The 13,021-nt window shown below is 39.0% G+C and overlaps 1 protein-coding gene across 5 annotated transcripts in view; it reads left to right on the top strand.

The window, feature by feature from the left end:
- Window positions 1–13,021, top strand: part of KIAA0391 (KIAA0391 ortholog) — a 57,988-nt gene that overhangs the window by 9,738 nt on the left and 35,229 nt on the right. For all 5 annotated transcript variants that reach the window (XM_026090864.1, XM_026090865.1, XM_026090862.1 and 2 more), the window contains one exon: window positions 2,616–2,748. In XM_026090864.1, the coding sequence (XP_025946649.1) occupies window positions 2,616–2,748 (133 nt within the window). The remainder of the gene's footprint in view (window positions 1–2,615; window positions 2,749–13,021) is intronic.

Here is a 13,021-nt window from a genome sequence, read left to right as displayed (position 1 = left end):
TTGGAAGATCTCTGTAATGCAGAAGAGAAGGACAATGAGGGGAAGAGCTGCAAACTGCAGCTTGTTTCCTTTGTTTCTTGGCCTTACGATTCAAGCTCACCTTTAGAGTAGTTCAGAGAATATATCTTCCCTCTTCTGTTCTCCTTACTTTAGTGTTTAGCAAGTACAGAGGGTTGCTCTGTGAAAGGTGCTTCGGTAGACTTGGTACTAAGGTCACTGAACAGATAGTCTTAGCCTAGAAATAAAGGGAAGTCCAATATGAAAAGACAAGTGCCACAAAGAAGGTATAGATGCAGCTGTGCTTGTTACTCGCTTTTCAACCGTACAGCAGCTCAGAACACAGAGAACAGAGGAGACCTCTCAGAGTGTGTGGTATAGCCTCATGTTTTTGTTACTTTTTTTTTTTTTCTTAAGATGGTCACAATTTCTACCTTCTGCTCGCAGAGAAATCCTTTCTTCTGTCATGCTTCTGCATCTCCTATAGAATATCTAAATAAACATCTTTATTCCTGTAGGAATTCTTCACCTACACTCTTTGGTTTTTACCTCAGACTGTAAAAACCTAGGACTTCTTTTTCTGGACTCAGCAAACTGAAATGGGTCCACAGAAAACTTCTATCAGTACACTTGTGCTTTCTCACAGGTGAACTAAAAATGTAATTGCTATTTCTGGAAGATACTGAGGGTCGAGACAAATGGGATGAAGGAAATGAAGGCCTTGGGAACAGCTTGACTATTTGACTAAAGGGGTCACTGCCTCAGGGGTAGTTGTGTGATTGTTGCTGGGAGCCCTGTGTTGCACAGAGGAAATATGTTTATGCATGCCTTGTGCTGGTGGGAAGGGACCAGAGAGATGTTAATGTTGCCGGGGATCTTACACCAGTGAAAGCTGGAGGCTTTGTTGGTGGGAGTAAAATTTTAGTAAAGGTTAACAGAGCAAGTTTGTCAAGTACAGTTTGGGCTTACATCAGTAAACCAGAAGTAGTTTTGTTTTGTTTTTTGTTTTTTAAAACCCATTACTTTGCATCATTTTTTCTCTAAAATGAGTAAGTAATGGCTTATGAAAGTCAATAGATAAACATAACTCAGACCATTCCAGAGCAAAATTACTGTGAAATTCCAGCCCAGGAAACACTTGCAGAAACGAGTATTTAATGCTTTAGAGGGTGAGCACAGCCCAGGCAGGAGATTGTGATACTGGTGACCCTGTAAGTGACAGTAGAATCCACCTGCTCTGGCATATTTACTTTTGCCTGATTCTTAGACATCTCTGGATTGTCTTGTGGAAGTTTTAACAGTTTTTTCCTTTTGGTTGCTAACTAGATTAACTGAAGACTTACATAATCATATAAAAGATTGTAATTTATTTTAATGGGCAAACACGTTTGAATGTCTCTGCTCATATTGGTATATTTAAAATGCTTTTCTTGTCAGAACGTATTTCACATTGAAATAGAGAGAAAGTGGCTTGGAAATGCTTGAATACAGGCTAATCTGAGGGGCTAAGTGGGAAGACACAAATTTGATCCTGTTAAATTATGGGCAATTTTGTCTTATTCTGAAAATAGATACTAGAAAATAGATAAATTTTAACAGGTAAAGCCAAGTTACTAAAGCTGACTTGGTTTGTGCCTGTAGCCTTTTGTGAAAGAGTCCCCCCCCCTTTATTTTTCCCCATCTCATTCTTTATCTCTCTCTTATCCTAACATAGTCTGCTGTGTCAGCAAATGAGGTGTGTGCATTTATCAAATGTCAACAAAAAATGGAAGTTAGTTGCAAAACTTAACATATGGAAGTGATGCAGCTTGGGCAACAGAATTAATAACCTGGATCCAGGATGATTAATTGTGGAGTCTATTTGGGTATTTCTGTACATGTGGCAGATTTGGTTATTCCAAACCTGGAAACCTGGACACAGATAGCTTTTCTGTAAAAGCAGTTGGTCAGCAGCACTGTAATGGAGCATTTCACAGTTGTTGGTGCATTTTTCTTGTTGAAACACTGGGACATGGATTTATAGGTAGGTCAAGGCTCTGTAGCCTGTCCGCTAGCTTCAACTAGGATGCCTGCAGTCACTTCGTATGTTCTGGTCATACCAGTGTAACTGCATAACCTCACCCCATTGAGATGGGGCTGTGTGGATCCATGGAGACTTTCCTGAGTGGTAGGGAAACTTTCCATATTAGATGAGAAATTAAGACCTAGAACAATTTAAATTCCTCAAGATCACACAGAAAACTTGTGGTAACACTGGAAATTGAGCTCTGATCTCTCAAGGCCTACATAAGTGCTGTAAATATTGAAATATCCTTTTTCCATGCTCTCATGCAGAATTTAAGTCCTAAATGCCCAAACGTCTCTAGAATTAAATGTTTGATCCAGATGCCATTAAAGCCTATAAAAATATTTCCAGTGACTTTAATAGGCTTCAGATGCATCACAGAAAGAGTTCAGCTGATTTTTCTGGTGATTTTACGGTGTTGTAGTTGTTCTATGGGATTGTGCTCATGCACAGACACTCAAACTAGTAAAGTTTAGGTAGCTCTTACTCAAAAGTGGKTTTTTTTTTTGTTTGTTTGTTTTTAAACAATCTTCTTATTTCATTATTATTACAGTGGACAGTGCCCAGTTTGCAATCACCAGCTGGAGGATAGTGATCTCACCGAGGAGGAGTATAATAATCTCAGAGAAAGAATAATAACGGATGTGATACATGGAAGTGATACTTTTAGAAAGACAAGTCCACAGGTAGGTCTTGTATGCTCTCAGGTTTATTGGCTTGGAGGTTAATAATCAATGTTCAAGTGCTTTGAAAACACCACATATCTTGTCTTTTTTTTCTTTGCTTTAAACATTAATTACATTAGATACTTTAATAAGTAACCTACATATCCTTTTTCAGTTTTGTTGATAAAATGAGTATTAATCTTGAACTCTCTTATATTCATTGTTATGTTTTCAGTTAGTCATTAATGGATTCTGAAGTAGTTACTTTTTCCAGGCTTTCTATTACACTTTAATTTCTTTAAAGGTGTGTTGCGTGGTTTTTTTTGTTTGGTTGGTTTTTTTAAGCATTAAAAGGGGTGGAAGTCTCTTAATCCTTCAAAAAAAAACTTTCAGTGTGGAATCACGACAAATAACTAGATTTAAAAAAAAAAAAAGCTATATTTGTTTAGCACTTTGCACTTGCAAAAAAAGTAGAAGTCCTATTGTTTCTGAAGTCCTGTATCATATCTGAAGCTTATGCTTAGTGTGCTGAATATTGGGTTTTTCATCGGGTAGCTGTGTGCCAGAAACGATGAGGAACCAATTATTGTTTTGTTCGCTCAGCTTTCCCAAACAGCCAACTGGCCCTCAATTTTAAAGGTGTATTTTCATATTTCTAATTACCATATGCATTAGGAGTATCTAGCTTTTCAAAGGTCATTGTGAGTATACGAGAGAGCATAATTCTCGAACATTGTGCTATACTGTAGTTCTGTTTCTTACTCATCTTGTGTGAAGCTGAATGAAGGTGAGCTCCTCTAGATGGAGCCCACACCACATCTCAGGGTGGTTTCAACTTACCTTTATAAATATTGATGTCATTTTGTTGCAACTGGCACCAGTTCAGCACCAGTTCTGAAAATATGGAAGAGAACACCAGGTTTAGTTCTTGAGACTTTCTGCAGACACAGACCTCATGCATGCTTAACAGTTCTTGAAACAGCTAATGTCAGGGTGTCTGTAGTACATGAAGCCTATTGTTTAGACGTTTAATTTCTACACAGGCTTTCTTCTCAATTCAGGACTTCAAGCTGATCCGGCTGTGAATTGTGCAGAGAAGTGAAATTATCTTTAAAAAGTAGCAATAACTTGAAGTATTGACTGGATACTGGTGTTATAAAATAGTGTTTTATTGCACATAGAGAACAGGTAGTGTGAGTTCTACAAAAAGCCCTTGTAAAAATTGTGATAGGTTTATACAGTTAACCAGTTAACTGCCTAATCTGTGAAGGATCATTTACATTCCCTTTAGTGACTGCTGGCTGGAAAAATTCAGATTTGCCAAATATCTGGTTTGGATTAGTGGTACCAGCTGGACAGGGGAAAATTTAGGAGGGGAAATTCAGACAAGGTAGCTCTGGGAGGCAGGACATTCATACCCAAGTTGAGCAATAGAGGAAATGATGCTCCTACTGCTTGATCACCTGGTTTGAGTGAAGAAATGCAATCTAAGGAAATGGAATCAACATACTATTTTAAGCTTTGATGTCCATAAATTTTGTTAATCTGCACGATAACTGAAATTCTGTGATTTACCACTTTGGGGGCCATGTACTTGGCAGTTCTAAATTGGCCTTGTTACAATTCTGTATCTGCAGGCAATCATCTGAAGGCTGAATGGAAATAAAATGGGGTGTGTTTGCTGTTGGCCGCACAGCTTAAGCTGTGTGTATTTTGAGCATGGATGTGGGGTAAAGACAGCACAATGTAGCGATGTGTCAAAGGTTTCCAGAAATAAATTTGGGGCTTTTCAGTTGCCTTTGTGCTGTGAAAGCAGACATATGGTGATGAGAATATCCTGCCAATTTTAGGTATGCTAGACTGTGTGACTTCTCCTGCAGCCAGGGTTTTACAGAGGGGAAGCTAGGTGAAGAGGATGAAATTATGATCTAGGCAAGTATACCAGAGAAGGGGTTTTCCATTTTCCACAGCCAGTTATATTTTTATTGCAGTAGCTGCAATTCAAATAGAAAACATTTCAGCTGTACTTAAGAAGTAGGACTTTCTACTACACCTTCTACTACACCTTCTAACTAGTTTTCTTCTGTGTGTCTGTGTTGCTTGCAAAGGAATGATTAGTCAGTAGAACAGTTTGAGTTGTTTTGACCTCTAAATAATTTTGTTCCAACAGTGTTTCAAATTGCATATGTAATACATGTGGAATTTTCTTTTTTTCATTCTCTGAGCAATAGTCTTTTGTGTTACTGTTGCAACAATGTTATTGCTTTGTTTGATTTTTTTTCTTTTTTTTTTTCTCTCCCCCAAGTATAAATACAGAGTAGAAAATAAGAAGCAAAGATTGCAAAGATTTGGTTTGGCTAGAATCCTCCAAAAGTAGTCTGTTGTGRTGCAATTAAAAAAAATAAAAATAAAATAAAAATTGTGATTAGACAGTTTTACCGAGGAAAACTTGGGATTATAAATCATAATGGTAGTGAACAATGCTATACAAATACTCTGAAAAGATGGCCTATCTGGACTATAAAACTGATTATTTGTGAGAAAATACCCATTACATTAAAAATAGACATCAGTTCAGATCTTCTTTATAGACAACTACCAAAGGGTGTATTAGGATATGATATGATGATCTAATATAGTGAGCTGCAACCTTGCAGGCTGCTGTAGCAAGAAAACAACTGTAACAAGGCTGTCACCATTGTACCAATGTCTATATGGTATTTTCAGTTGGATGCTTGTTTACTCTGTTTGCATTTAATTGGGAGCTATGCTGTTGAGCCTGACATGATATAATCAGCTGAGAGGCAGTAACATCTTTTGCTGTGATGACTTTCATGTCCCAACTGTTCCCAGATGTTTCTTGCACATATGCACATGCATTAATTTAATTCTCTTCGTGGCTACTTCATACCCCTGATAAGCCTGAAAGGACTATTGGGTGGGGAAAGGAAGCACTTGGGAGATGGGTATGTGTTGTCTGAAGACAGGAAGAGATGGTTTTGTGGGTGTGTAAAGTCCTCACACCAGATCTGGCCTAAGTGTGCCAAGGGGCTTTACATACCCATCTAGTGTAAAAGAGACTAGAGGGGGAACAGGAAGTGTGACCCATTCATCTCGGTGTTATTTTTGCAGCTGAATGAGACTGTGCTGTTTCCATGGAGCCTGAAAATAGAGCACTGGCTCTTAGCTTTTGGTTTGGTACCTCTTCTTCTTTTCTGTAATGCTTTGGTTCTCCTTCCATGTGCGCATGATTGCCAACTCTATGATTTGCCCCCAAACCCCCTGTGCTGTATGCTAGTCTCATCCTGAATGGAATAGTTTACTACTTCCAGAAACCTGCACACTCCAAGCAAGTGATCTCTGACACAATCTACCCTAACTCCACCTGGTAGATCTTCCACTTCCAACTTCTACTGTGACCTCCTGGTGCCCCCATCTGCCTAGTTGCCTCTAAATTCATAACTGGAGTCACCTAAATTTCCTGTGCTTGAGCTGCTTCCAAGATGAGCCACCTTACATGCCCAGAGATTGCCTGGACAATGCAGCTGGAGGCCATGACTTCTTTGCCTGAGCTTCTTAGGGAAAAAGAGAAGATTAGTTAATTCAGTTAGGTCTACTATGACTCCTAAGGAGATTGGAGGCTGAATAGAGGAGAAAACCCTGCCCAGCAAATGGCTGATTATGTGTGTGCAGTGTGTGCCACAGCCCAGGCTGCATGTGCCATTTGCCACCTCTACCTCTATTCCAATATATGTTTCATTCTTCCTGTCAGTGCCAGAGAGCGGAGAACTTCTGAGGGGAGGAAACAAAGAAGGAAAAGACTGGAATTTTTCCTGTGGCTTCGTGTGCCCCTTTACCTCTCAGATATGTGCCATGCTGCATCAGAGGGATCTGATTCTCATTTAAGGGCTGTTCCTCTATAGGACAGTAGGAGCAGAAAAACATGGCATGTTGTTGAATCCTGCAAAACCTTGTACTGGGATGACTAAACTAAAAATATTGACATCAGGGCCTGAAGACTCTTGGACCTTGAAGAGCCCTGTTTAGTCCCAGGTCTAGGAAAACCTACAAAGGTAAGGCATGACATTTGCAGATAGGATTGAACAGCTTTTGTTCAGGTCTTTGCTAAATATGGGCTGCTGGATCTATTTAGGAAAGGGATAGTATTCAGGACAGCAGAATCCTGTGTTGCCTGAACAGCCAAGTTCACTGCTAGATCTTGTAACATCCACAAGGATAAGAGGGCAGCTGTATGAGTGGGGCTCAGGATCAACTGTGGGGTGGTTTTGGTTGCAGAGCTTTGGCTAAAGGTAGGGTTAGTTTTGGAGGTTAGAAAGAACAAAAATTTCACAGATGGAGTTATTAAATCTACAAGATTCAATTGTGAGTATCAAATAAGGGCAGGTAATGATTTATGGTAGATGTTGAGACAATTGCAGTAACAGAGAGCCCTGTTAGGGCTGAGAGCACTGCAATTCAAGCTGCAGCCTTTTACCCTGCTTACTTTTTGTCGTCCTACCTCTGTTTAGTTCAGAGTGGATGTTACACTCTTCTTGTGATGTGATCTGCTAGAGGGAGAGGACTTCTGGAAGGAAGGAAAAGGAGAGGGGAGACTGAATGGGAAATGGGTGGCAAGAGACAAAGGCAGTTAGAATTTTTCTAGGGTTTCTGTTGGGTCTTCCTTTTCCCCAGAGGCTCCTGATAATGGAAGCAAGCAGAAGTGTAGAGAGTCATTTGGCAGGAGGATAAAAGACTGTACTCCTTCCTTAGCAGCAAGAAATAGATTTGGATGAAAATATAAATTCAGCACATATTTCTCTCCCTCAATTACCTCAGTATTGGAGAATGTTTCTTGGGGGTGGATCAGATCTTCTGAGGTGGTCCAGGCTTTCTCTTCCTGATTCATRTAATGAGACATGAGTTGGGAGTTTGTTCAGGTCACTTTGTCTCCTTTGCTATCAAGTGTTTGTGCAGCAAAATTAGGCCACCCTGTAACAAAAGCATGCTCCTTTCTTCCAATCTGCTTTCTAAACCTGTTTTGTTTTCCTTCACAGTCTTTTAAAACCAATCCTTGGCCACCTCCGTCTTTGGAAATTCTCGTAACATGATACATTCCTTATACTCTAGTTAGTGCAATCAAGTAAGAACTATTTGGTTCTGATCTTCCAGTTTCTTTGAATGCTAATTGCTTGGTTAAAATATAGTTGCTAACCTTGTTTCACTGTTTGCCTGTATGCTGGAGAACTTGCTAGCAAAATACATAAAAAGATTCTTGATGCAGTGATTTTCCTCCATGTTTATCTTCATTACGTTAACTAGAATATATAAACAATGAGAGAAATAGAGAAATTTTACCAAGGTTTTATAAGGTCATAACTTGTTAAAGTGTTTCTTTTTTCCTGGTCATTAGCTTTTCACAGAGGCAGACAAGGTCATATATGCAAAAATGGAACAGTAGGTTTTACCTGTTGGCTCACTGAAAGAATTAAAACAATCTGAAAGTGTAATGAGTAGCTGACTTTTTTAAAGGAGATTTTTATCAGGAACCTCTTGTATAAATAGTCCATTACTTGCAGTTCTTCTATCCCTAAGTAGTTACTCAGGGGCTCTTGAGACATGTTTACATAATGCAGACTGCATATAGTAAGTCCTTGTTTCAGTCCTCTCTGAGTATTGCTAAATTTTTTGAAAATACTTCTAAAGTAAATCAGTGTGAGCAGATTTGTTTTAGATATTTTGAAATGTTACCTCTTTGTACTCAGGCGTCATCAGATGCAATCATACAAATGGTCCTTTTAAGTCTAGGAGCCAGTCTCCAGCAGCGGTCAAAACCAGATTCTTCTGATGCTACAGGGTATGGAGCCATAGTCTAGTACAGGGCCTCCTTCCAATTTCTGATGACTAGAATGGCTTCACAAGTTCTAATAGTTTCATGTTGTCCTTCCAATGCCTTGTCTCTAAGATTTGGTTAGATTTTAGAGCAGTTGCAATTTGAGCAGATGTCTTCATTACACTGTCTATAAGGATTCTTTAAGCTGATACAGTTTCTCTACAACTCTGAAATGTAAGAGAAGTGTACTTTTTTCCTACAGTGTGCCTCGTTTCATCTTTGTGATAGTAAACTTAATTTGTTTTTGAATTTGCAATTGGCCTGACTTCTTCAGTGTCATTCCCTTTCTAAATATCTGAAATATTTATTAAATATGGGAATTAGTACAGAACTTTGAAAGACTTTTTTTTTTTTAACATGACTCTGCTTTTTCTCTTCTACCTTTCTCAATGCTATGACTAGTTCAGTGTTTTAGTATCTTGTTGTGAAGAGTTGTCAGGCCTTTTGCAAATCTAATGTTGTCTGGTTCTATTTTACCTGCTTTTCCATCAACACATACAAAGAATTTTTAGAGATCTTCTTTTACAGAAGGTGTGCACATGAAACCTGCCAGATCATAGAATTCCAGGTGACTTTTTTTCTGTTCTTAATAACTGGTTCAGATTATAATGTACAGATGTTAGGCTTATAGGTTTCTAATTCCCTCGTTCATTCCTAGAAATATTAAAATAGGGGATAGAACACTTGGTGCCATTCAGTCTTCCAGAACAGTTGCTGTTTCTAATGAGTTGCTAACTAATGTTTATAACTTCAAAGTGCAGTTAAGCATTTGGTGGCAGTGTGATTTTTAAACTAGCCTAACTGGCCCTGCCTCCCTACCAGCTGTTCATTCCTGCCCCCTTTTGTCCCTGCAAGTGTACCAGAGAAAAAATCAGTGTAACCCCATGATAAGCAGGGGACAAACCTAGATGAAAAATAATGTTTCATTTTCTTGTGGGGTGGTTTTTCAGCTAGTTATTTCATCAGATTCACTTCAAGCCCATGTACATGCTGCTTTCTCAGCTGTGCTGGGAGGTATCATTGTCTGTCCAGTCTTCATGTAGAATTTCCACGTGGATCTTATGGCCCGTCTGTTATAAAGTGCGAGCCCACCTCACCTACTTGGCTCACTCTTTTCTACACAGTTTGATTCGCTGCTTTTTCCTGTTTCACAGTATTTCTGTAGTGACTGTTGCATTGTGTTTAGGCACGCAAGTCATCCTATTTCTTTGCTTAGCCTTCTGTTAGCTGGGTTTGCTGCAATATAAACAGGTTCCAAAACAGTATTTTTAATTTTGAAAGCACTGTGAATTAGAAATATCTCTGCCTTTGCAAGGTTATTTTCTTTTAAAAGAAAGCCCATTCTGGCCTGCTTTTATACTTTTGCAGGTAGAATGGCAGCATTGCAAAGATGAGGGCATTTTTCCACTGAGGACAGCAACAGAAACTGCTTGCTCCTCCCTCCATTTGAAGTRTGCTTGAGAAAGGAGATTTCAGGAGTGCTTCACCTGGAGTGTTGAGGTCTGCGGTTTGTACTGGCAATGTGACTCTGGCCCTTCACTGTCTGCCAGGTGAAGGCAGGAGCGAGTGCCATGACAGCACTGTCCGCTATTGAAGTAAGAGAGCGGACAGGCAATGCAGAGAGCACGTCTCAGGCTGGTTGTCACGCGCCTGCTCGCTGTGCGTCTGAGTTCCTTCCTGCTTGCGACAGTAGCCGTGAAGGTTGTAGCCACAGGAGTCTGATGATAATGGGCTCCTGGATTATTTGTTAACTTTAGAAGCATAAATACTAGAGGACAAACAAATTGTATGTAAGCCAGAGTACATATCAACATTGTACTCAATACTGAGAAAAGCCTTCCTGGTTATAAGGGTTTGAAGGGGATTTCCAGGCTTTTAAACTGTGGAGGAAATATTTAAACCCTTCAGGCATAGCAACAGATAGTTTTAAGAGTGCTCTAATAGTTACAATACCAGGCGCTTTAAAAAAAAAAGTCTGGATTTTAGTTTGACAGCTAAATTTTACTTCTCACATTGTAATGTTGATTCCTGTGTTTTCCTTCTCATACTGAGAAACACTGCCAAAAACGGAGCAACCCCCTATCACCTGATATTTAATGAAGCTGCTAAAAAGTGAATGTTTTCACTTCTCCAAAACTGCTCTTACAATCTTGAAATAAAAAACACCCTGTTTGATACTTACATAATACTTAAATGTAATATAACATTTTTGTTAATTAGAATTTACTCTTTCCTTGCACTTAAGTATATTGCCATTTGCTCTGTGAAGCGGCAGTGCTGTTATTGATTTGTACAAAGCTTAGAATATTGTGAATGCTTCAGAAAACTACATATTAATAATAGTAGTTTTGCACTTCTTAATCAAAATATGACTTGTAGGGTCTCTCCACCATGAATGGTGGAGTGAAAATGAAGTTTATTGTTTAGAAGAAGCAACAAGCTGTCTCTTCTGCAGTGATTTTAGTAGTTTTTTCTAGGGCTGTGGTGTGTGTGTGTTTTCTTTGTTTGTTTGCTTGCTTTTTAATTCCATGTGTTGGCATAAACATAATACCCCTTTTTTGTACTTAAAGTCCATTATGGATTTGCTCACAGTACCTTTGTATGCTATATCACTTTGTGTTCCTCTGATACATCTGTGGAAACTTCAGATTGTTGAAGAATCAAAAGACCATGATTTTTGTCTGTTAGTTGCCCACATGTTTACTATTTAGACCTAAAACACTTGAGCAGAAAAATGCTGTAACCTAAGATTTCTGTGATCTGAAATGTCATACTCTTAAATCTGTTAAATATGTGTTAAAATGATTTCAGAATACTTATTTGAATTGTTCTCATTGCCCTTATCAAAGGAGATGCTTATTATGTTCTTGTTTTGTTTTCAGTTGTGATGTTTATTTCTGTTATTACATTTTAGAATAGTAAATATGTAAACACTAATAGCTCATTCCTCCTCTCCTTATTCTTATCATGCTTTTGAGACTTGTAGTCTGTGTGCACAGGTATTAAAATAGTTTCCTAAATATATGTCTGTCTATAAATGTATTACAGAAATTGAAATAGGACTTTTCTGTAAGAGTATTAATTTTATTTTCAGATTAATCACAACTGCTATTTTAAACATTATTGATGTAGAATTGGCAGACTATATAAGCCAGATTTTTGAAGTCTGAGGTAACACTTCTGTTTCGTTGTGTGTTTTATTTATATACAAAATGAGTGCTATAAAATAGCAACCCTGTTTTTCTTCTATGTTTTTTTTTTTTTCCAAACAATTCCTCCAACAACTCCTACTTTTTGAAAAACAACCTCTACCTCTTGTTTTGCTGCAATACCTCAGATTGAGAGACCACCTAAAATCTTAGGAAATGTTGTAGTTTCACAATCCAAGTGAGTTAACTTAGTCGGTGCTACCTGAGGGGAACGGTGATCCCAGCGGACTGGGAGCGCTCCCCTGCAAGCAGCCTCCTTCACGTTCCTCGGACCATCTGCTCTGTTGTGCAAGCACTAACTTCTGCGCTACGACCTGACCTGCGGAGCGCATGCAGGCTGAAGGCTGCTATACTGGGTCTGTCCATGTTGGGTCTGTTCTTAATCCACTTCAGTCTTTACCTGTGTGAACACGTCACAGTGGCAGAGGAGGGGCAAGGCTAGGAATGAGTGGCTAGGAGAAGGGAGAAAGTAGAGACATCTTTCTGTAGCAGCACCAGTTCATACCGGTGTCAAATGACTGAATTGCGGTGCGAGGCGTCCTGCTGGTGAGGTGGTGCCCAAAGAATGCAAGTCTGTTGTGCTTTTGCTGAGATATGAATGGACTTGAGTCATCCACATACCAGTGGTTAAACAAAAAAAATGTTTTAAACGTATTTACTTCTTTATGTCAGGATAAATTCCATATGTATGTTATGGCCAGCCCATAACACCAAATTGATTTAATCAGTGCTGTGTCCATTTGCAGAGATGAGTCCTCTTAGTAGAAGGGGCAGTGAATCATTTCTAATGATTGCGTAGTTGGCATTCCCCTATTTTCCCAGCTAGGCAATGAATGAAAGAGGGTATTTCTTCTTTCAGTTCTCTTTTCTTTTGCACTCAGTGTAAAATCGGGTATTGGTGGAACCTCCCGTGAGTGCTGCTCTTCAAGTCCCCTGTACTTCTGCAATACTGAGGCATGTGCTTTCAGTACGCAGGCTTCTATAAGTAGTCTTGCAATGAGTGTAATAGAGTTGCTGTATAGTTTGTTGCAGAAATTTTCTGTAGCTCCTTAAGAAGATCACATAAGTAAGCAACACTGAATATATGCTTAAGTTTTTGTCTCTTCAGTTGCCATCTCTGAAGCAAGCTTGAGGAGCATTTCCAAGCCTGAAGTAATAAACTTTTCTTCAGAAGCGTTGTGAGACCAACCTAGGC

This window comes from Apteryx rowi, unplaced genomic scaffold, assembly GCF_003343035.1.
Source record: "Apteryx rowi isolate R43461 unplaced genomic scaffold, aptRow1 scaffold_88, whole genome shotgun sequence".
Taxonomy (NCBI): domain Eukaryota; kingdom Metazoa; phylum Chordata; class Aves; order Apterygiformes; family Apterygidae; genus Apteryx; species Apteryx rowi.
Note: the sequence above shows the minus strand (reverse complement) of the source record. Positions and strands in the feature narration are given on the sequence as shown.